At 37.5% G+C, this 25229-nt stretch overlaps 1 protein-coding gene across 1 annotated transcript; it reads right to left on the bottom strand.

Annotated features, from left to right (window-relative positions):
* Positions 1–852: 852 nt before the first annotated feature.
* Positions 853–21997, bottom strand: LOC127946301 (myosin-7). Its single transcript, XM_052542781.1, has 43 exons — positions 21860–21997; positions 21339–21455; positions 20931–21252; positions 20733–20828; positions 20488–20618; positions 15452–15491; positions 15098–15309; positions 13949–14092; positions 13713–13869; positions 13292–13319; positions 13094–13196; positions 12902–12994; positions 12757–12820; positions 11713–11811; positions 11292–11395; positions 11048–11186; positions 10851–10969; positions 10598–10747; positions 9675–9845; positions 9285–9594; positions 9119–9198; positions 8784–8989; positions 8492–8615; positions 8211–8347; positions 7870–8125; positions 7528–7770; positions 7273–7449; positions 7054–7199; positions 6867–6957; positions 6394–6783; positions 6170–6296; positions 5956–6074; positions 4676–4872; positions 4384–4567; positions 4122–4287; positions 3892–4016; positions 3456–3764; positions 3144–3347; positions 2755–3051; positions 2518–2622; positions 2317–2412; positions 1294–1428; positions 853–959 (listed from the first exon to the last, which is right to left on the bottom strand). Exons 7-43 carry the CDS (start codon positions 15296–15298, stop codon positions 939–941), a joined length of 5817 nt encoding a protein of 1938 aa, XP_052398741.1. The 5' UTR covers positions 15299–15309; positions 15452–15491; positions 20488–20618; positions 20733–20828; positions 20931–21252; positions 21339–21455; positions 21860–21997; the 3' UTR covers positions 853–938.
* Positions 21998–25229: the final 3232 nt, after the last annotated feature.

Raw genomic sequence — 25229 nt, 5'->3', positions numbered from 1 at the left:
CAACTTTATGGTAATGAGCTATGACGCAGTTGGAGCGGCAACCAATCGGAATGCAGAAGTCCTCCGCTTAAGAGGATTCCGAAGTACAAAGTCCTATAATCATTGGTTCCGATCACATTAGTTCCCAAGCATTTCATGCTAGAAGGTTTGTTTTTCAATGCAAAAGCAAATTAATTTGCTCAAAACAACATCGATTTGACCAGTTGCATTTAGGCTACACTTCAACCAGGACAGTTTTTTCAATGTAGACTGTGCAAAAATGAATGTTAATATTAATTGAAGACCAAGGCTAGTAAATGTCTCCTATAAACTGCATGTTGAAATTAGACCAAGTTAGCACTTAACCAGGAACACAGAAACACACCACACAAATGGCTTTTATTGGTTTATTTCGTTAGTAAACGTGTAACTATAATTAAGTACTTTCTACTTTTCTTAAAATATTTCATGAGGCTAACTTGTATGTTACTTGTGGTCAATCTTTACCAGATCAACATGCTTGTTTAACTTTGCAGCTCCTTTAAATAAACAAGACCTAGTGTTCAATCGTCAGAGCATCCATTAATCCTTTCTACAGCATTATTGTCAAAGCGTCCAGAGTGAATTTTTACCCTCTCAGCGGCAGTGTGAACGCACGGTTATTGTGGATTTTATTGTCATAAATGTGGATTATATTGCAGACAATTATTATTGACTACATGAACCAGAACACCATATCTTGACAAAATTAGAATTTTGTAGTAATCAGCTAATGCCTGAACAAAAAGGTCTCAGCAAGTATTTAGGCTCTTTGATTTGGCTTAGTTATGTGATGATGCCAATTTAGTTTTGAATAACACAATGTGGCAAAAGTTTAATCTGCAGATTTGCTTTATTCTACTGATCTAGAAACTAATGGATTCAAAGATACACAACATATTCTGAGAGATGGCAGAGCTTCATTCCTCATCATGTCCTTTCTGTTCAAGGGAGAAAAAAGACGTAAGATTAATCTAAAGTCTTATTAGAAAATTTTATCAATTTTGCCCATGGAAATTGTTGTTTAGGATTCATTAAATGGCTCCTTTCAAAATGTAATTGCACTAACATGTTTCTCAATGGAGTTGCAATTAGCTCTGCTTATCAAGGTTTTAAGAATATTATTTTCTACAAAAGTTATTGAAACATTTATGTGTAGGTGGTTGACAGTTAAATAGTTCATGTAGTTTGCTGTAGAGTTTACGTTCAGTAAAAGACATATGCATCACATCCGCCAAATCATCTAACATTTGTATGCAGAAAACAAACATTTACCTTAGAGCTGGTGTCTCTGCTTTTGGCTCTCAGCTTGTTGACCTGAGATTCAGCAATATCAGCTCTCTCCTCTGCTTCATCCAGCTCATGCTGAATCTTACGGAACTTGCCCAGGTTAGAATTGGCCTGCTCCTCCTGAAAACACATGGAGACGTTTTCTCAAGCAATCAAGTGGCAGTTTTATTTTAATGTAACCACAGTCCAAATTAATTAAACCGAGAAAATCATGGTAATCATGCTTAAAGGATTAGTTTACCCAAAAATGAAAATTCTGTCATTAATTACCCTCGTGTTGTTCGAAACCCATAAGACCTTCGTTCATCTTCGGAACACAATTTTAAGATATTTTTGTTGAATTCTGATGGCTCTCTGACCCTCCCATAGACCGCAAGGTAACTACCACATTCGAGGTCCAGAAAATTACCAAGATGATCGACAAAGTAGTCCGTGTGAAATCAGTGGTTCAACTGTAAAGTTACGAAACTATGAGAATACTTTTTTGGGCAAAGAAAACTAAAATAAAGACTTTATTCCACATTTTCGTCCACAAGTGATACAGTATAGATGAAAGTGTGGAATAAAGTTGTTATTTTAGTTTTCTTTGCGCAAAAAGTATTCTCGTAGCTTCTTATCTTAATTTGTGTTCTGAAGATGAATGAAGGTCTTACGGGTTTCGAATAACACGAAGTTGAGTAATTAATGACAGAATTTACATTTTTGGGTAAACTGATGCTAAGCAATATGAAATCTAACAGTGGACAAGCTAAATGTAACATTGGCTTAGAAAGAAAACTCCATCAAGCTGTTTAGGTAGTGAAAGGAAAAACACTGAAGAGCCAGACTCAGCTGGTGGAGTAGATATATTTTGAGTCTACAGATTAAGACAAATATGCAAATTTAGTAAATTCTTCTAAAACCCCTATTTTTTATTTATTTAGTTTTCTTTTTTTTTTTAACAAAAGCATCATTATCTTTAGATTTCAAGAAATGCATACATTGTTACTGAAATTAACGTTAACATACCGCCTCCTCAGCCGCTCTCTTGTAGGACTTGACCTTCAGCTGGAGTTTATCCACGAGGTCTTGAAGACGAGCCAGATTCTTACGGTCCTCCTCAGTCTGTATATGTTAGTCATAAGGCATAAAATGACTTTGTCACTATTTGTTTTGTTTCATTAAATCTTTGCATGAATAAAAATACAGTTATATGTCAGAGAATGTGACCTGGTAGGTGAGCTCCTTGATGCGTCTCTCATATTTACGCACTCCTTTCACAGACTCGCTCGCCTTTCTCTGTTCTATCTCCACCTCATTTTCCAGCTCTCTCACCTAGAAAAAAACAAAATGATTTCAAACTGACCAATTCTGAAGCTCTGGGTACATATATTCATGAATAGCAACAAACGTACAAGATGTACGAAAGGATAATGTATCATAAAGAACTGAGTTTGATAAACTAACCCTGGCTTCCAGTTTCTGGACCTGCTTCTTGCCTCCCTTCATGGCGATCTGCTCAGCTTCATCCAGACGGTGCTGCAGGTCCTTGATGGTCTGCTCCATGTTCTTCTTCATGCGCTCCAGATGAGCGCTGGTGTCCTGTTCCTTCTTCAGCTCTTCTGCCATCATGGCAGCATCAGTGATGGCCTTCTTGGCTTTTTCCTCAGCATTCCTGCACTCCTGCACTGCCTCCTCAACCTCAGTCTGAAGCTGAGTATTATCTCCCTCCAGCTTCTTCTTCTGATTCAGCAGACTGGTGTTCTAGACATAGACAATATTGACCATCATGTAGTCTCTTGATAATCTTGTGAGGGTTTTACTAGTACCGTTTATCTAGTACAGAGGTTTCATACCTGAGAATGCAGGAGCTGAACTCTCTCGCTGACGTCCAGCAGTTCCTGCTCAGCCAGTTTCCTTCCTCTCTCAGTCTGTTCCACCATTGATCTCAGCTCATCCAGTTCAGCCTGCAGCAAATTGTTGCGTCTCTCCACAATGGCGATGTTCTCTTTGAGATCATCATTACTGCGCAGAGCGTCATCCAGCTGCAGTTGGGAATCCTGTAAAGTATTTTTTTTTTCATAAATGAAAAGGCTGCAGTTCTTTAAGATTTCAGTATTGAATTACAATTTTTTTGAAAAAGAAAATAAAATAAAATTCTGGCATACTTTAAGATGTCCATGAAGACCCTTGAGTTGCTTCTGGGCTTCTGATGCCTGTCTGTTAGCCTGGCTGAGCTGAATCTCCATCTCATTGAGGTCTCCCTCCATCTTCTTCTTCAATCTGAGAGCTTCATTCCTGCTGCGAGTCTCTGATTCCAGTGAGGTCTGAAGGGTATCAATCATTCTCTGCTGGTTCCTCTTGGACTGTTCCATCTCTTCATCTTTCTCTGCCAGCTTACGTTCAATATCAGCTTTGATCTGATTGAACTCCAGCTGAGCTCTAAGGATCTTTCCTTCTTCATGCTCCAGGGAGCCCTGACAGATCAGTTAACTTAGTTAATTAAAAAGCATGTTCACATCTCTTAGAATACCCATTATTGTTTTCTTTTTAATTAATATACCGGAAACACAAAAATATCAACAATTAGATATCTAGATATACCTCAGCTTCCTCCAGAGCTGCTTGAATTTCAGCTTTTTCCTGCTCCAACTGCTTACGAATTTTCTCTAGTTCATGAATGTTCTTTCCACTCTCCCCAATTTGTTCAGTGAGATCAGAAATCTCCTCTGTTTTTTTAAGGAAATGTAATATAGGTTAATGCATAAAAAATCTAAATAAATATTTACATTTCATGATATGTGAATTCTTATAGACAGATAAACAACGGGCACCTTGGAGGTTCTTGTTCTCTCTCTTCATGGTCTCCAAATGATCCAGAGACTCCTCATAAGAGTTCTTCAGTTTGAACAGTTCAGTGCTCAGAGATCTTGCTTCCTTCTGGGAGCTTTCCAGCTCACTCTGAGACTCCTCATATTTCTGCTTCCATTCAGCTAGGACCTGTTTGATAGTTTCAGAGACTTTGATTAGCTACCATTGGAGCTTGATGAATCGTGAAAGATAATGGATATACAGTAAGTGTGTTTTTTTTTTTACCTTGTCAAAGTTTCTTTGCTTCTTGTCCAGAGCAGCGGCAGCTGCATTGGATCTCTCCACATCCACCATGAGATCTTCAATCTCATTCTGCAGCCTGTGCTTGGTCTTCTCCAGAGAGGAGCATTTAGCATTGACTGCTTCCACAGCTTCTTCTGCATCTTGCAGACGCTGAGCCAGTTTCTTCCTTTATGAATAAACAAATCGTTTTTTGTTAGGATTTTGTCATTCAATAGGAACAAGATATTTATAGGTAAGTCGAACTTTATGAAATACTGTATTTCTTGTTTCATACTTAGCATCCTCCAGCTCCTCAGTCCTCTGGATGGCATCAGTTTCATACTTAGTTCTCCACTGAGCCACCTCAGAGTTTGCTTTGGACATACTACGCTGCAGCTCAGCTTTTGCTTCCTGCTCCTCCTCGTACTGTTCCCTCAGCAGATCAGAATCATGACGAGCAGATTGAACTGCATGGGCCAGGGCATTCTTAGCCTATGAACATTGGACATTTATAGTTAATAGTATACATATTATAAAAATAAGAAAAAAACCTTGCTACTTGTACTGTGCATTAGACTATACGGGATTTTGTTGGAAGGAGCACAAGACAGACAAAGTGGGCATGCCGTCAGGCCTCGGAGAGGATTTTATTAACAGAAAACCAAATAAAACAGAGTGGCCAAAGGGGGAGAGTGTCCAAAATAATGAGGAATCTGGTGTCTTCATCGTGCTGCAGGGGTTCGTGTGGGTCGCGCAGTTTTCATGGAGGAAGGGTCCAGGTAAGGGGCGGAGTCCGGCGGCCGCACGCACTCCCCTCTTAGGTCCGGGGCGTGAGGGGCGGCGGCTTCCTCTAGCGGCCGCATCACTCTCATTGGCTGCACGGCGCTGTCAGGGGATGGACGGCCCGGCATCCTGGCCCGTCGGCCGTGTAAATGTGTGCGGTTCCCATCCAGATCGCGGGTCCAGTAGCTCACGTCTCTTGTGGCGCGGGAGTCCCTCAAAGCACCCTTCCTGGACCCACAAGGACACCGGTGTGCATGCACGGGGAAGAGACCGGTCTTTTGGTGCATTGAGGGACTCCCGCGCCACTAGAGACGTGAGCTGCCGGACCCGGCCAGGATGCCGGGCCGTCCATCCCCTGCCAGCGCCGCGGCCAATGAGAGTAATGCGGCCGCTCGAGGAAGCTGCCGCCCCTCGCACCCCAGACTGGAGAGGGCAGCGCCTGCGGTTGCCGGACTCCGCCACTTACCTGGACCCTTCCTCCATGAACACTGCCCGATCCACACGAACCCAGCAGCACGACGAGGACACCAGATTCCCCATTATTTTGGACACACTCCTCCTTTGGCCACTCTTATTTCATGTTTTATTTGGTTTTCTGTTAATAAAAGCCTCTCCGAGGCCTGACGCCATGCCCACTGTGTCTGTCTTGTGCTCCTTCCGTCACAACGGGACTTGTCACAACACTTATATTGTTGCTCTTTTGTTGTTTTGATGGCTTCTTTGGCCATCATTTGAATGTCACTTTGGATAAATTATTAAATGTACATGTAATACTTTGAAAAAGTAAAATACCTTAATTTCCTCCTCTAGTTGTCGTTTGAGGTCCTCAATCTGCTGAGTGTAGGACTGCTTGCCTCTTGTTAGCTGAGAGACCAAGGAATCCTTCTCTTCCAGCTGTCTAGAAAGCTCCCCTAGATAGAAGTATAACCATTACATCACAGAAAGTAGTGTGTTATCTTAGGAATATGTCTAAAAAAACAAAGTGATATTCTGTTGGAGTACATACCATTTTCGGTTTGCAATTTAGCTTTTTGCATGGTAAAGTCATTGATGCTACGTTGTCCTTCTTCGTATTTTGTTCTATATTCTGACATCTGGTCCTCGAAGGTCCTGCACATTTTCTCCAAGTTTGCCTGTATGGACATTAAATTGAACAAATTTGAAGCAGCACAGTGGATGAATAAAGCATAATTCTTAATAACACAAGAAAACATGGAAAGAAATCGTCACCTTGGCCTTGGCAAGCTGCTCCATGTTGGAGACCACATCATCCAGTTCCAGTCTGAGTTCACTCTTCTCTTTCTCCAGCTTCTGCTTCACTCTCTGAAGGTTGTCAATCTGTTCTCCCAGATCGGCCACACTGTCAGAATGTTTCTTCCTCAGTGTAGCAGCGGTAGCCTCGTGTTGCAGAGTGGCCTCTTCGAGGTCTCTGCGCAGCTTCTGTAACTCGGCTTCACGTTTCTTGTTCATCTCAATCTGGGCAGCAGTGGCTCCACCAGCCTCCTCCAACCTCTCACTGATCTCCTCCAGTTCTCTGGAAAGATCAGCTCTCTGTTTCTCAATTTTGGCACGAGCGGCTCTCTCAGCCTCCAGCTCTTCCTCCAGCTCTTCAATCCGAGCCTGGTATAGTAAGGAAAATCAAAGTTAAAGCAAGAATTCCTAATTTGCTAACTATGTAATCTTTTAAGAATGATGAATTTCACCTGCAGCTCCTTCAGTTTCTTCTGGAGTTGGGCTGCCATAACCTGCTCATCTTCAATCTTGCTGTTGAGCTGGCTGATCTCAAAGTCTTTCCTGTATTGCAGAAAATGTTTAATAAAAAAATCTAAATAAGGACTCAAATTGTTATTAGTATTATGGTAAAATTATTTATCCCCCTGGAAAACATACTTTTTAATCCTCTCTTCCAGTTGCTGTTTGTCATTTTCCAGGTCCATCACGCTCTCTTGGGTCAACTTTAAGTCTCCCTCAAGCTTCCTCTTTGCCCTCTCCAGGTCCATACGAAGCTTCTTTTCCTGTTCCAGGGAACCCTCAAGCTGGAAGGACAAAAGTATTAAGCATTTTTGTTTCATGGTTCATTTACTTCAGAAGTATCAATAAACTACTCACATCATCCACTTGTTGCTCCAGCTTGGCTTTGGCTTTGGTGAGTGTATTGACTTTGTCTTCCTCACTCTGGAGGTCATCCAGTGTTTGCTGATGGGCCTCCTGCAGAGCTTTCTTCTCTTTGGTCAGCTTAGCAATGATCTCATCCAAAGCTGCCATCTCTTCTGTCAGGTTTTTAACCTGCAGAATTGTGTAATTGTATCATGAGAATTCTAGTCAATCCAATCTTTTCAGACATGTTCAGTTTTGAAAACTGACCTTGTTCTCAGTGGCATGTTTCTCTTTCTCCACTTTGGCCAGAGTGAGCTCAAGATCATCAATGTCCTTCTTAAGCTCAGAACATTCATCCTCCAACTTTCGTTTCTTGGTGGTCAGTTCAGCATTCATTTCTTCCTCATCCTCCAGTCTCTCAGTCAGCTCTTTGGCTTTGGCCTCAAGCTGGATCTTGTTCTTGATCAGACCCTCACATCTCTCCTCAGCATCGCAAAGATTATCTTGCTCCTGTTTACAGATACAGAAAATTATTTGCATTAATTTTAATGTCTTTGCAACTCAAAATTGTAATTATACATTTTAATAATTATTAAATCATAAACTTGCAGTTTGGACTTGAAGTTGCAAGTCATTCTTCTCTTGGAGAAGAGAAACCATCTTTTCTTCAAGCTCCTTTCTGCGGGCTTCAGATTTGGCGTAAGCCTCCTTCAACTTCAGGAATTCTTCCTTCATGTTGGCCATTTCTTTCTCTGCTTCAGCAGACCTCAGAAGAGGCTTGATCTTGAAGTAGAGCTTCATCCAGGGCCAATTCTTGACACCCATGAAGGCACGGATATTCCACTGGATCACAAGCAAGGCATCTCTGCAGTATGATACGAAATTAGATTTATACATCATATGAAGTGTACCAGTGGCATTCTTTTGGTAATTATTGCCTAAACCTTTACCTGCGCTCAACAATCTTCTGGAACTCAACTCTTGAGAGAAGACCACGAGCTCTGGCCTGAATATTTGTGATGATGAGAGCAAGACGGTCATCTCGCATCTCTTCAAGAGTACCTAGGAGACCAGCCTTGAAAAACACCTTGAGGAATAAAAAGAGTCTCTTAATTTTATGCCTTAAATTATGAAAGTGATTTATATGCCTGCCAATGTCACATTATTTAATTGTCCAGTGTTTTTTTCTTTTTCAAATAATAAAGTAAATTAGACATTTCTTTGGGGGTACCTTAGTATGTCCAAACTTGTACTGGTTGTGGTCAATATCCAAAGAGCCCAATAACTTCTCGGCTCCTTTTCTGCTGTCAATGAATTGACCCTCTGGGATGGCAGCAGGGTTCAGTATACGATATCTGTTATTCCATAAATCAGATAATAATTGTTTTTGGCAAACCAAATAAGAAACCATTTTGGATGAGAATTATTAAATATTGCACATTTGAAAATGTGTCGACTCTCATTGCATTTTTGATCAGTAAGTTTTTGACCCAAGTGTGGCTTGTTTTCATAAGTGAATGTACCTCTGCTTGAAATCTCCATACAGGATCCTGTTGGGGAAGCCCTTTCTGCAGATTCTGATGCCTTCCAGCACACCGTTACAGCGCAGCTGGTGCATGACCAGAGGATTCTCCATCGCCCCAGGAGTCTTAGTCTCATTGGGGATGATGCAGCGCACAAAGTGAGGGTGAGTTGACCTCAAGTTGGTCATCAGCTTGTTCAAGTTCTCCTGTTGGTAGATATTATCAATCATATTGTAAACATGTATTTTAGGTTGTCATGCTGTTTAAAAAGATTCAGCCAAATCATTATATTTTACAGTAATCATTTTTTGTGTTAAAAACACTCTATATGTTACCCGATGAAGAGCAGACACTGTCTGGAAAGAAGAACCCTTTTTCTTCTTCTCCTTTGCTTTGCCACCACCTCCCTCTGCGGCTGTTGAAATATATTTTTTTAAATGAACCTTGCATTAAAATCTTATTTATCTCAATGATTTTTCCCCCTTTGACAACACAACTCACCTGAGTCAGCACTAGCATAATTAGCAAATAGGATAGAAAGGAGTTTCATTGTGGATTTCTGATACAGGCCAACAACCGTCTCATTTAGAGGATCCTTGTTCTTCACCAGCCAGTTATTGATGTTGTAGTCAACAGTGCCAGCGTAGTGAACCAGGGAGAAATGTGCCTCTGGTTTACCCTTGACAATCCTGGGCTTCTGGAAGTTAGCACTTTTGCCCAAGTGGTTGTCATAAAGCTTAGCTTTGAATGTTGCATCACTGGCTTTGGGGAACATGCACTCCTCTTCAAGGATGGACATGATACCCATGGGCTAGCAAACAATAGATAAAGTGAGTTTCAAATTAGCATTGTTGATCCAATACCTGATATCTCTCACATTTAAAAACTCACCTTTTCAATAAGATCAATACAAGCCTGCAAGTCCATGCCAAAGTCAATGAACACCCATTCAATACCCTCCTTCTTGTATTCCTCTTGCTCCAGCACAAACATGTGATGGTTGAAGAACTGCTGCAACTTCTCATTTGTGAAGTTGATGCACAGCTGCTCAAACGTGTTGAACTAGAACAAATTAACAGCGTTTTTTAACATGGATAGAAAACATGTGGCCACAGAGTGGCACACTGTTATTTTGTTTTATGTAATGTAGGAATGCCACAATTTATGCAAATTTATCTATAAAATGTATTTCCATACATTTTGCCAATGTACTTCTGAAAAATAACTAAATGAACTTAAAACCTAACCCTAATCGAACATACATAATTTAAAAGAAACATATCTAGATTAATGGATCAAAATTAATCGTGGCAAGTTTTATTTAGACAAGTACAGTACAAATCTTTGCCCAATAATACACTTTCTATAAGAGCATCTCCTCCCCCCAATACTACCTTGCATGAACCGTGATTAGCAAGTAGCAAATTTGGATTTTGCTGACATAAACGAAAGTTTGGCTATAAAAAAAAGACTGTCTTTCCTGATTCTTCCTTCAATTGAAGACAGGAAAGATACTTGTGCCAAATAAGCTCATGGGTTTGTAACTATGCATTAGAATTATATCATCTACAATTGTACGCTTATTAAATTTGGATATCAGTTAATTGTTTCGCAATCGAATACATTGTTTATCATCATGTAACAGTGAATCTGGACTTTCAAGGCATACATAGCCATACACTACATCTGCAATTAAATAATGCCATCTCATGGACAGTCCCCTTGAGCAACTCGGAAACCTTACTCACTGGTGACAGCTGAATTGTGTCTAGATCCAGAAGAGTTACGAATACGGAACAAAATCAAATACTTACATCAAAGATCTCAAATCCAGCAATGTCCAACACACCAATGAAGTACTGACGAGGCTGTTTGGTGTCCAGGGATTGGTTGATTCTCACAACCATCCAGAGGAACATCTTCTCGTACACTGATTTTGACAGAGCACCAATGGCATAGGACACCTTTTTGTGGGATAAGTTGAGTAAATTAAGACTAAGTCTCACTGCATAGACATTTGGTTGTTTTGTCAACAGTATGTAAAAGATATCACAAAGTAGTCTCCACCTGCTGGACATTCTGTCCCTTGGTGACCCACTCATTCCCTACTTTGACTCTCGGGTGGCACAGAGCCTTAATGAGATCAGCAGAGTTCAGGCCCATCAGATAAGCTGACTTATCAGCATCTGTCGTCAATAAAAATACAACGTTAACTGTCATGAATCTATGCATACATTCTGTCAGCATTTTATCCTGATACTGACCCTCAGTCCCATCAGCCTCTGCCTGTTCCTCTCGTTGCTTCTGCTTGAACCTCATGTTTCCGTAGTGCATGATTGCACCAGTCAGCTTGTAGATGCTGTTCTTCTCCTCTTGGGTGAAGCCCAACACATCAAACGCTTCCTACAGTCATTTTTTAATGATTTATGCACATGATAAATGCCTCATCTTAAGAAGATAATGTCAATATTTATTAAAAGGATTTCATAAATATTTCAGATAACGCACATCTGTAGCCATCAGCTCATCAGCATCATCAATAGAGGCCACCTGTGTCTCTCCTTGAGAGATGAAGGAGTAATCATAAGGGTTTGCTGTGATCAGCAGCATCTCTGAGAGGAAAGACACAAAACATTTAGACATTACGTTTTAATAAATTTTTGGGTTGCTCTTATTTTAAGGCTTCTTTGTTCTGTGTACTGTAATTATACATATAAGTACTGAGTAATATTAATTAAATACATCTACGTTTACTACATCGTTAGGGTTAGGATTACGGTTTGGTTTAACGTTACTTGCATGTAATTGTTATTATAAGAGTAAGTGCATATATAACAAGGCAAACTTAAAATAAAGTGTTACCCATTTTTGTTGTAAATGTTAATTAACAAAATTATAGCTGTTTAATTTTAATATATTTTTTGCCCACCTAATAGTTCTGGTTTCTTCTGAGACAGGATCTGGTAGAAGATGTGGTAGTCTCTTTCAGCCTTGAGCTGGAAAGTCACACGAGACTTCTCCAGAAGATCTGGTCATAGAATTTAGAATTTACTAAATAAGCATTGTAGATTTCTAATACACACACACACACACACACAAAAACACACTTTTATATTCGTTTCTGAATAAATCAGCTGTTTGAACAAATTTAATGAATAAATGACTCAGACTCATTGAGCCATTTACCGCCTCCTGCTAGAAGTTTTAGTTTCTTATTTAGACTATCATTTAACAATAATAATAATAATAATAATATATTAATATATATTTCCATATTAATAATAATACCAAAACATTAAAGTTCACCCAAAAATGTAATAATAAAATAAATAAAAAATCCTCATCGTCAAGTAATTTCAAACCTGTTTGACTTTCTTTCTTTCACGGAACATAAGTTATTTTGAAGAATGTTGGCAACCAAACTATTTTGGTTACCATTGACTTCCATTGTACGAAAAAAAAAATGAAATACTGAGACATTGCTCAAATTATCTTATTTTGTATTCCACAGAAGAAAGTCAACATTATACTTTATTATATATAATACATTATAAAATATATCTTTCTAAAGCGGCTTTTTCTAATGTCTGTTTAATGCTTTTCTCATTTAATGACTTAAAATATAATTTGATTAATTAATCACTACATTGTGTAATTAATAAGATTAAAAATATTTATTGCTTGACAGCCCTAATAAATAAAAGATTATTATTAATATTAATCATCTTTCAGCTAACTACCAGAAAACTTTCTGCATTTGTAGAGTTGTAGAATTCTACAAGAATTCTAAAGTTGTAGAAACAAATTTTTATTTTTTTTTACAAATGAAGACATTTCTAGATACCCTATACAGCTCACTTCTGGGTGTAAAGTGTCTTTAGAATATGCTTTATCCCTAAAGTGTGTATACACACATATCACAAAGTAGGAGTCATAAAAGAAAAGCCAAAAAATAATCAAAGATCTTTCTTACAAGTCTCAATATCAGCAGATGCTAGTTTGCCACTGGCAGCAAAGTGGATCCGGATAAACTTGCCCTGTTCGAAAGGGATATTGGTTTTTAATACAGTGGAAAAATAAAATGAAATGTTTTGTAACTTAAAGTGGTGTTCACTCACAAATCTAGATGAGTTGTCATTTCTGATGGTCTTGGCATTACCAAAGGCCTCGAGAGCAGGATTACACTGGATGATTTGATCCTCCAGAGTTCCCTAGGAAGCACAACATTTGAAATTTGTGCACAGTGAATGATAATCAAACAAAATAGAAGTACAATAATTTTATTTTGAATTCATATCTTCTCAGTTTACCTTCTTTTCAGTGGTTTCCTTCTTTGAAGGACTAGCAGCAATGCTGGCAAAGTACTGAATGACTCTCTTGGTGTTCACAGTCTTTCCAGCACCAGATTCTCCACTGTCAATACAAACCACTCTTAGACAGGGAAGACATACTTTCTCTTGTCAGCCTTATTGAGATTTTGCATTTATATAAAAAGCAAATGGTCTTACGTGATAAGAATTGACTGGTTTTCCCTGTCTGCAAAATAGAATGTTTTGTTACTAAATGGATAGCTTGAATATCGGTTTCCTATTCCAGCAAATCTCTATAGAGTATTGAAGTATACTGTATGTGTGTACAACTGGGGCAAATTCCAATCGGTAGAGAGCATTGATGTGGGGACATTAGAGGGCACTCGTGTGTCACAATGAAGCCATTTCAAACGCATTTGGCAAAAGGGAACAATAAAAGGCAATGTAATTTCCTCATCTTCAATTGGAATTCAACCATGACAATGCTAGGCAGCTACAACAGGAATATCTTAAAATTCTTATGACAAAAATGCACCTCCAAAAGTGTAAGACAAGGGTGCAAAAAGACTATTTGGAATTTGCCCTTGTAAACTATTCTGGATATGTCAAGTTGACGCACCTGACAGCATGTATTGGTAGGCGTTGTCAGAGATGGAGAAGATGTGAGGAGGAGCTTCACTCCTCTTCTTTCCTCTGTAGGCAACGACCACTTCCTGGTTGTACACCGGGAGCCACTTGTAGGGGTTCACAGTGACACAGAAGAGCCCAGAGTAGGTCTGTAAGAGATTCACAGCAGCTTCAGATCTGCTCATATGTGACAAAGTGAATCTGTGAGTGTTTTAAGACGCCACTCACGTAGATCATCCAGGCTGCGTAACGCTCTTTGAGGTTAAACAGCACGGCAGGCTCATGCAGGAAGGTGAACATCGCCATGTCCTCAATTTTATCAAACTTTGGCGGGTTCTGAGGATGAACATCCACTTCTTTCACAGTTAAAGTCTGTGGGAACATGAGATTTCAACCAGTGTCAGTACAGTTTTTTTTCTTTAGCACACCAATTTGGATTGCTTTCATTTATGTTATATTTAGCATGTAGTTTTATCCATAGCAACTTACAAATGAGAATAATAGCTACATAATTAGAGTTCATTAGATGGTGGCTTAATTTGAATAAAAAACTAACTCAAGAAAAAGATGATTTTAGAAAATGTATGTATTATTACTTATATATACCAAACTGATATTTTTATTAGTGGATGCAATACACTATAGTTCACTTATGTTAGTAACAATAGCAAAATAAAGTAACCTGTGATATTTTAAACCCATAAATTCTTCATAAAGTGGACTACCAGTAAAATTGCTAAAAAGTTTGGACCAAAAATGATTCAGACACATTGACCTGACCATGTTTTGCCTAAGTTTTATCTGACATTATCAAGATTAATTTGTTCTAGAACAGTTTAACTCTGAGTTCGCCACATTTTATTACCATTTTCTAAACCATAGCAAATAAATTGTGATAATGCGCGAAATATTGAAGGTGTCTGAATAAATTTAGATTTGACTGTGTATGTATATATATATATATATATATATGGACCACAAAACCATACCTAAATCGCTGGAGTATATTTTTTTTAGCAATAACCAAAAAGAAAATCATTGGACGGGTCAAAATTATCTAATTTTCTTTTATGCCAATAATCATTAGGATATTAAGTAAAGATCATGTTCCATGAAGATATTTTGTAAATTTCGTAATACGTAATATTTGATTAGTAATATGCATTGCTAAGCATTCATTTGAACAACTTTAAAGATGATTTTCTCAATATTTCGATTTTTTTTGCTCCCTCAGATTCCAGATTTTCAAATAGTTGTATCTCAGCGAAATATTGTCCTCTTACCAAAAATAATATATATATAATAAAAAAGTTACAACATTATTTACAATGCATCTGATTATTTACAATGCCACTGCTAAAGCTTATTAAAACTCACCGTTCCCTTTGAATTCTCACAGGTGACTTTATCACCATCTCGACTAATAATAGTTGCTTTCACATACTCCTCTTCAGCATCAGGAACGAAACAAGCTTTCTTCATGTCAAAGGGGCGAGTTTGGGCCTCCAGACGCTCTATGTCTGACTTCCTGAGGAACGGAGCAGCAGCTCCAAACTCTGCCATCTGGGCATCTCCCATCTTTCACCGATCTGTTGGTTTCCAAGTAAACTTTATTAGGCATAATCGTAGCTAATAAAGTGACATGACCAGTATGCATTCAGTTTTCAAATTATGTCAAATGTATTAAGTGAATGAACATTATCTTGTTAAGTATGACTAAAATCCACTTACTTTTGAAGTACTGTTCTTCAGAGACGGATGGTTCAGTGCTCTAGATCCACACAAAAGAAAGAACATGTAACCATTGTCCTACCAAATACTCAAATCACTTCAGATAAGAAACAATAGTACAAGGCAATGCAATTCCTCCTTTCTTTCGTAAAGTCTTTGAGACTATGTCCACTCACTACAACTCAACAAGATAATTTCTAATAGAAATCACAGCTCATCTCAACTTACCACACTCAAGGAAAGATACAAGTGACGATTGTTAAACATGTCATGCCTCCTTTTATAATGCAATTGTTCCTCTAAATATGGTTGTTGGCATCATACAAAGTTTTTGGCTCGCTCTGTTTGGTTAGGAAGGATGGGTTGGGTTGGGTATGTTGGGGAAAAGTGGGGGGGCTTTTTAATGTGGTATTATATGTCACTCATGTCAGGTTAATAATGGTTATTGAGTTAAAGAAACATTCATATATATTAACATATAAACCAGACATAATTTTACTCGCCCACTGAATGTCTGTAAACCAGAAACACATTAAAAATAACAGAAGTCTTTCTCTGAAAACTTCAGAGTTGGAGCGTAAATTTGGTGCAAATGATCCTGTAAAAAGTCCACCTTAATACTTTATTGGTAAAGCTCAGTTAATGGTTTATGAAATGTATATAACATGCAGTGAAAGCGTGTTTGATACCTTTATAAAAAGGTCAAAATATAGGTTAAATTGTCAGAAACTTGTAATAATAAAATGCATCTGACATATTTATATGGAAAACCAATGGGTATCTGTCTCCAAATGGCATATTTTATTTTATTTTGTCTTCTTTAGAGAAATTATATAAGCCAGTTGTATAATTCTATAGACCCCGCTAGAGGCCTCACCTGATTAGCAGGGATTCTGTTCATACTAAAATAATTTCATATCAGGTACAAACATGTATTCTGGTTTGGGAACTGTAAAATTATCTTGTACAACTGAACACTTGATACTGATAAGCAGCATCAAATTGCAGGACTGACAGCCATGCGCTATTGTAACCTTAAGACCTCCAAGTTGACAAGTTGGGTCAAGACGCTCAGACTAACAAGGAGGATTGAGAAGTGTGTGTTGAGTGTTAATAACTCGCCACCTCACACCTGCTGCCATAGTGTATAATAGTCTGAAGGGTGTTAATTATACAACCCACTTAAGACACTTCCTAATATTTCCCTGTGAGATTCCTTAAGGAAAACCAGTCTTAAGTGTCAATTTTGAAATTGATATGTATACATCATATAAGCTTTCCATTGACGAATGATTTGTTAGGATCAGACAATATTTGGCAGAGATACAACGATTTAAAAATCTGGAATCTGAAGGTGCAAAAAAAAAATCTAAATACTGAGAAGAGTTGTCCAAATGAAGTTCTTAGCAATGCATATTTTTAATCAAAAAATAAGTTTTGATATATTTTTTTCGGTAGAAAATTTACTAAATATCTTCATGGGATATGACCTTTACTTAATATCCTAATGATTTTTGGCATAAAAGAAAAATTCTTAATTTTGACCCATAAAATATTTGGCTATTTGGCTAAAAAAAAAAAACAAGAAACTTAAGACTGATTTTGTGCTCCAGGGACACAAATGGTCACACTTGAGCGTTATTATTATTAGGCTTATGAAATGCAGAGACTTAAAAAAATAAATAAAACAGCTATTATTGGATATTAACTAACTAAATGTGTTCAAAAGCATAAATACCCAGGAGAAATTAAGAAAACATATAAAGTCAATCATGAAGTGGATTTGACCTTTGGACGATTAACCTGTTGGCGCCAATCAAACAACAAGATATACCTTTACCTCAGCTTCTACAACACTTATTTTACTTTCCGTTTGCCCTTGAGTATAAAGATAACAGTGTGAAATTCTTCCTGAGTGCTTCTGGCCTATTGAGGACAGCTCGCCTCACATGTTGAGATCTGGGGTGAAGCAGGTGCTGTTTTTCTAAAGGGCTCCATGCACATAAATGAGAGCATCTAGTTTTAGATGTTGGCACACTTGTTGGCTGCATTGCCTACTGAAGTTACATGTCCAAACAGAGGGAGAACAATGTGCTGCTGGTCACAACATGGATTTTATTATTAGCTTTCTTTTATACAGATTAAATATCTTTTGTTACGTCAGTTTTTTTTCTCTCTCTCTTTCTTAATGCTACTAGGAAATATTACCAATTAAAATTATGAAAATTCAAATTGTCCACATATTCACAAACCATTTGTCCTCAAATGTAAAGGAAAACTGTAAAGTTTCAGTTTCATTGAATCCTTAAAATAACATTCATCCAATATGGTATCAATTAAAGGGAGAGCATAGTTGGTTTCCTCCCCTTCACGTCTCCATTCTCAGCTGTTCAGGGTTGACTCCACCTTCAATCATCTGCTTATCATTAACCTGCTCATCACCTTGAATTACATCTACATTTTCCAGCACACACACACACACAGTTTTGAACTAAATAAGATGAATTTGGTAATTAAAAGTGTGTCTCAAGGCTTTGCATTTTTCAGATGCAAGGACTCAAGGAACCTCAGAGCTCTTCTGTTTAAAGGTAAGACGTGTTAGGTTTTGCATTGTCGAGCTTTTTAATAAAAAAATGTGTTAACACACACATAATGTACACATACTAATGAGTCCAGATGAGGAATGGTGTGTTCTTCCAATTGGAATGTATGCTTTCCCTTTTAATTTTTCAATCTATCTTTCATTCAGTGCTTTCAAATCAATAATTTAATCAATAAATGTAGCCAGAACAGAACAATAAGACTAAATGGAAGAACATTCTCTTGTGCCTTTTGTCATACTTTATATATTGTTTTAAAAAGTAAAAAAAAAAAAAACTGATTCAGAAGAAAAATGTATCAATTTAGAATTTTTTTTTTTTGTTGTAAAAAGCATGTTTTCTATTGTAATATAACAAAGCTTCTCCTTTTGTTCAAGCTGTTTAATATGCTTGGTTTATTATTTTATATCCTTGAGTTTCAAGCATTTTCTTTAATTGATAATATGTCTAAAATTGTGAATAATTGGCTCCTCTACCGTAGTATAATCTCACCCCAGTGTATTGAAGGTGAATGCAATGGCAACATCAATAGCAAAAAAGCAGGGATTTACTTGCATTCGTTTTATTCTACAGAACTACAGATAATTAAATCACTGGCACACTAAACAACCCTTTCAGAAAGATCCATGTGAGAGCTTCACTCTTCATTATGCCCTTTCTGTGGGACAAAGAGACATGAAAAGGATAATGGGTAGACGGTACTTCCTTGTTTTCGTTTTTCTGCTGGACAAAAAAAAGTATGTATTTTTCATTAGACTTTGTTTACTAGAGATGCACCGATTACAAGTGTGTCCTAGCGAAACTGATTTTCTAAGATTCTTTCTAAGAACTATAATTGACGGCATATACAAAAAAATTACAAATAATAATAATAAGTAATTTACATTTTAAATTATCATGAAACATCACAATTCCCCCAATCTGAACTAAGTTACAGATGTTCGCTCACTTAAACAACTCTCAAAATAAAGTGCTCTGTGACTGGAAAGATGTAGAAATAACAATTAACTGAAAATGAGTTGCTTGTATATAACAATATAATTTCCCACTAGGTTTGTAAATGGTATTTTTCCCCCCTAACTTTATTGAATGTCATCTTTCACATCAACGTTTTGCATTGTTTCATGTAATTCAGTCAGAATAATAAAAAACTGTAGAGTTGTTACCATCTTTCCATCTTCTTTCCATCTTTCCACTGCAGGACACACAGAAGCTGCATCTGAAGTGGCATTAGATGCGTTTACACAGACTTTGATGAAGCTGAAGTGCCATAAATGCATTTACACAGGAAAATTGCAAATGCTTAAATTATTTAAAATATTTTTTTGAACATACAAATAAGAAATGGTGGGAAAATGCAATGATACTTTTAAATATAAAGCCAAATCACTAGGAGGTGGCAGTGGCTGTTTTAATGAAATTAGTCATTTTAATTAATTCATTATTAAGTCAGTAACACGTCTTTATGAATGTGTTATTGAGTCATTGACTTACTCGATTTGTTCAAAAATGATTAATTCGGTAATGAAACTGCTGTGTGTTGCCGAGAGACACAACAGTTCTGCTGTGGCTTTAATTGGAACTATTTTCATTTGCGAAATCGAGCAAAAATAGTAAATATTGTGTAGTCACTTAATTTTAACATCTTGTTTATTGAACTACTATTATATAATATTATAATAATTATTATAATTATTATTATTAATAATAATTATTATAATATTTAATTATATATAAAATCAGTGTCACATTGCAATCATGCTAATATTCGGGGAAACATTTGGTCGTGTGATGTTTCTTATCATATATTATAAATTTCTTATCTTATTTTTTTATGCATGTACCTATAACTGTGAGTGCTGTTTTTGGTGGCCAAGTTTCAGTCGGGTAAAAATCTCTCTCACTTGCCTTTAAAAAATCCACTTTTCCCAGACAAGTTAATCGAGCCCTGTGGTTCCCCCATGGTTTACTTTGGCCCTATACATATTAGAAATTGCGAACTTTGTGTCGCTCACAGTGAATAACTTCAATGCCGACGACATCTTTACACACTGATGTTAGCGTAGCTGTAACGTCAAAACTACATCAGACAGGACATCAGCTAATTTTGGTCCCTGGCCAGTCAATCGGTGCATCTCTACTGTTTAGTTATGCATCAGCTCTAAAAAGCACATTTTGTTTATGTAGTTGCTTCTCTATAACTTTGGTGAGGCAAGTGTTAAAGAGTTATCTTCTAAATGCACATGTGCACCACTTCATACACTGAGGATGCGTTAAAGAACCAGTGTGGTTTTGAGTAATAAATCTCATCAAATTGATGTCAACTATTTTCATCAGTCAAGCTATTTTTCCATTTGATCACAATAACTTCAGAATCAAAGTAATCCAAATTTTGAGCTCATTGATGATAACTGAATATTGACTGAGGTCAGTTACCTTGGATCCTTAATCACGGCTCTTGACTCTCATCTTGTCGACCTGAGATCAATATCAGCTCTCTCTTCTGCTTCATCCAGCTCATGCTGAATCTTAAGTTACTTGTCCAGACTAGAAATACCCTGCTCCTCCTAAACAACAATAAATCTTGATCTGTAAGGGATTGGCCATGTTTTGAATTCCCAAATTACCATTTATCAAAATTAAGTTTAGGAAAGTTTCGAAAAAAAAAGTATAAAACATACAGCCTTGTCAGCAGCTGTCTTGAAAGACTTGACCTTCAGCTGGAGTTTGTCCACAAGGTCCTGAAGACGTGCCATATTTTTGCAATCCTACTCAATCTGCAAACAAAGGGTACAATGGGATTCTGGTAATGGAAATGATATAAATGTAATGAATTTGAGAAATTTACTGCATATGAGAGAAAGTTACCTGGTACCTACCTGAGCTCCATAATGCGTCTTTCATATTTACGCACGTTGCTTCTGGGCTGTTAGCCTGGCTGAGCTGAATCTCCATCTCATTGAGGTCTCCCTCCATCTTCTTCTTCAATCTGAGAGCTTCATTCCTGCTGCGAGTCTCTGATTCCAGTGAGCTCTGAAGGGTTATCAACCATTCTCTGCTGGTTCCTCTTGGACTGCTCCATCTCTTCATCTTTCTCAGCCAGCTTACGTTCAATATCAGCTTTGATCTGATTGAACTCCAGTCCGGTCCTCAGGATCTTAACTTCCTCATCAACCCTGTCGGAGGATGACGCAATCTCCTCTATTTTTTAGGAAATATAATAATAGTTAATGCATAGAAAATGTTGTGATACGTGAATGCTCAAATGACTGATCATTCAAGGGCACCTTGTAGGTCCTTGTTTTATCTCTTCATGGTATCCAAATGATCCAGAGAAGCCTAAAACAGGCCTGAGGCCCAGCCCGGGGATGTGGATGAACATCAGCCTCCTTCACAGTTACCGTCTGTGGAAACACAAGATTTCTGACAGTCAAAACAGGGTCCATGCATATTATTTTGCAGCTCCAAACTCCTCCATAGCAGCATCCCCCATATTTCAGCCTGCATACAAGTTCATACACAAGAGATATTACATATAGGAGTCCATTTGGAAACGTTGATAGTTAATTAGATTCTGAACACCTGTGTAAAGAGAGAACTGACTTCATATATCCATTAAAAATCACCAAAACAAAAGCTCATTCAAACACACACACACATGAGTGAAGAGAAAAGATCCTGTGATACAGAGATACAAATGCTAAATCTATTGCAACATTCAGACATTTAAATTTTTTTTCAAAATAATGTGTGCCAGTGTATATGGCAATGGGACATACAAAAGCATATATAAAGCAGAATTACTTACTTAACATCAAACACTTGTCTCCTGTCTGCTACACAATAGTCAATAATGAGCAAAAGTGCATCCTGAACGATGTCTCGCATGCCTGAAGGAATTGTTAATAAGACCAGGCTTTCGTGAAGTCTGTGGCGTCCTTGATTGCTTACTATTTGATGTACAATAGAAAACTTGTCTGGAGCCATTGACTCTCCACCCCTTTTTATACTGTTAGAGGTCCTCTAAATATGGTTGCAGGAATTTTCTGAAGCATGTCAGTGTCTCAGTTCGGTTAGGATATGGATGGGTTGGGTGTCTGCTGGAGGAAGGGGCACGTTTTTTGTTTTTTTGTATAGGGTGTAATTCATGCCAGCAAGGAACAGTATACTTGGTCATCAAATGTACTTTAATTTGACTAATTTACATTTTAAATGCAATGTCTTGTCTGTGGCACAAATTGTGGAATATAAAGTAAACTAGAAAGTTTCTGCTCGCTGCAAAATAAATTATTTTCTTAGGATTTCGGTCTTGTTTTCCATCACAGACATCTAAACATTCTTAAATCAAGATACATTTACTTGAGACGCATAATGAAATAAGATATTGGGTTGAGTCTTGGCTTAAAATTAGAAAAAATATCTGTGAATTTTGCAAGAGAATTTCTTTTTTTTTTTTTTTTTAATTAAGATTATTTTTCTTACCCCATTGGTAGACATTTTTTCTTGTTTTAGGGAAAAACTTACACATGATTTTCCCTTATTTCTCAAGTAAATGCATCTTGATTCAAGAATGTTTAGATATTTACACTTGGGAAAACAAGACAAAAATACTAAGAAAATAATTTTTGCAGTTATGACTTTTACCATTGCGCCTATGCACAAGCCACTGTAATGGAAAAAAGCGAATGGTTTTTACATCAGTTGGCAGGTGTTTGCTCAAAAAAGAACGCATCTCATTGTTTGTATCGACTGATCTATACCTTACTCAAGGACAAGCCGAGTATCATTTCACTCTGTCCATCATAGATGCTTTTAATTTTGTCTGTAAAGGCAAGGTCAGTTTCCAGCTGGTGCAGTCGCTTCAATCCGGCCTCATCGCTGACACGTCATTGTTCCTTTGCCTTCACACTTGAGGACAAAGATAACCTGTGAAATTCTTGTTGGGTGCTTCTAAATGATTGAAAAGATCAGCTTGCGTGATCTCTGATACGAGCATCCATGTGTATGTCTACATAAATGGACACAGCATACCGATGTCACTGCCTGAGTAAATTAATGTATGCACAACATCTCCTCAATGACAGGAGCAGTGTCCACTTTGTCCAATTTTGCAGACATTTTTACAAGTTACTAGAACATATTAGACAGCATCAACCTATCATAAAGGGGCATTATTTTCACACTGTATTTGTGCAGTTTCAGTGTTCAGATATGAAGACCCAAATATGTAAAGCTTCTGCATCTTCAGTCAAATTTCACTCTACAGCATCCAACACCAAACACATCTGTTCACTCCTGATTGCTTAAATGGCTCTCCACTGGCAAAAACAAAGAAACAAAAATACAAATTCTGTGATCACTTAGCCTTCACTTCATTCCACTCTGAAAACATTTTGTCCCACTGTGGAAAAAGAACATATTTAGAAGACCTTCATTGTATGGACAAAAACATAGGGACATTTTTTAAATGCATTTACATTTATATTACCTTTAGTCATTTTAGCAGACGCTTTTATCCAAAGCGACCTACAAATGAGGTCAAAAAGAGCAGTCAAACCTAACAAAAGAGCAACAATATATAAGTGCAAATAACAAGTCTCGGCAGTCCAATGTCCCTGTGTCCCTGGCTCACGGAATGATCTTCCCACCCCTGTCCGGAATGCTGAATCCCTGAGCATTTTCAAGCGACAGGGAAAACTCATCTCTTTTGAAACTACTTGGCTTCATCATAAAAAAATTACTTTATTTATTCCTTTTTTTTCTAGCTTGGCCTATGTATAAAACTTGATATAACAAGCACTTCCTGTGTCTGTTTGCCTCTTCAAGAAGAATCGCTTTATGTTTCCCCAATTGTTAGTAACTTTTGATAAAAGCATCTGCAATGGCTAAGTGTGTGTGTGTGTGTGTGTGTGTGTATACATACATATTATACACACACACACACTCACACAAAGAAAGACACAAAAGTAGAAAGAATAAGAAAAACTAGAATGCTAGTGGGTTTTTTAAAATAAAAATATATATAAAGTAGAATTAAAATAGAATAGGAAGTGCTAGAGTTACAGGATCAAATAAAGATGGAAAAGATCTTTCAGTTTTTAGTCGGTTCTTGAAGATGGCGAAAAAAGATTTTTAATTTTAAAAATGTAATTTACATTTAAAGAGGGAATTTAAAGAGGAAATTGTTTAAGTTTGAACCTTTTGAGGGTGAGATTTATCATTTTTAGTTAACAATTTACTGAATTTGAGCTACCGATATTCTAATGCCGTCACTTCATGCTAATCGTGTTACTTTTAATGTTCATTATTTAACCTGAAACTACTGAACTCTATCATCAGCTCTTTTTTGCTATGTCCACAGTGCAACATCAACTTGCATTGTTTGCACTGAAACATATGGAGGTCTGTAGCAGACTGTCAGTCATCCTCTTGTTCCACATTGTTTCCTTCCCATTGTCCTTGAGTACAAAGATAACCCTGTGAAATTCCTACTGCGCCTCTGACGAAACGGGAGCAACTGATGACGGACATTGAGAACACATAAAGCGGATGCCTCGTTTGCAAAGGTCTCCAAGCGCATAAATAAACATCAAGCGGCACATGTTGGCACCCTTGCGAGCCATATACATACTACTTAAGTTACATGGCCAACTGAGAGCAAAACGATGCCAGTCACAAGACAAGTGTTTATTATTAACCGGCAAGCAGATTTGTATTGAGTTAAAGTTGAAAGACAGAAACAGTCATTGAAATAGTCATTGTTTGTTTTCTTGGCATGATCATTTTGTTCGGTTTGCATAATTAAAAATTGCGATCGCTTTATTTTACAATCGTGTTGCGTATGTACATACTTGGGACTTAACTTTGAACCTGCCCCTAAACATAACCCATGTAGTTAGCTTATATTATGCAGTACTTGGGTAATTACTGTAAACTGCAAGCACAGGTCAATGCATGTACTGTAAAATGAGATCATTATGCACCTGTTACTGGATGTCTGAAGCGGTCAACCGGCTGTTAACCTAAAGTACGAGAGGTGAAAGTTTAAGATACTGCTAGATGTCTTAAATCACAAGGGTCTTGTGAGATGTCAAGCCAGCAGTTATTATCTCTTGACTTACAGCAGTGTGTCTTAAGTACATTCTGCTGTGGCTTAAGGTTGCAGGATGGTTGGTTCC

This window comes from Carassius gibelio, chromosome A24 (genome assembly GCF_023724105.1).
Source record: "Carassius gibelio isolate Cgi1373 ecotype wild population from Czech Republic chromosome A24, carGib1.2-hapl.c, whole genome shotgun sequence".
Lineage (NCBI taxonomy): Eukaryota > Metazoa > Chordata > Actinopteri > Cypriniformes > Cyprinidae > Carassius > Carassius gibelio.
Note: the sequence above shows the minus strand (reverse complement) of the source record. Positions and strands in the feature narration are given on the sequence as shown.

Coding starts and splice junctions, on each gene's coding strand:
- LOC127946301 (XM_052542781.1), bottom strand. CDS start 15,298: ATGGGAGATGCCCAGATGGCAGAGTTTGGAGCTGCTGCTCCGTTCCTC. Junction 11,812..12,756: donor ATCTGCTGATATTGAGACTT/GTAAGAAAGATC, acceptor TTCTATGACCAG/ATCTTCTGGAGAAGTCTCGT. Junction 6,958..7,053: donor CTGGAAGAGAGGATTAAAAA/GTATGTTTTCCA, acceptor TCTGCAATACAG/GAAAGACTTTGAGATCAGCC.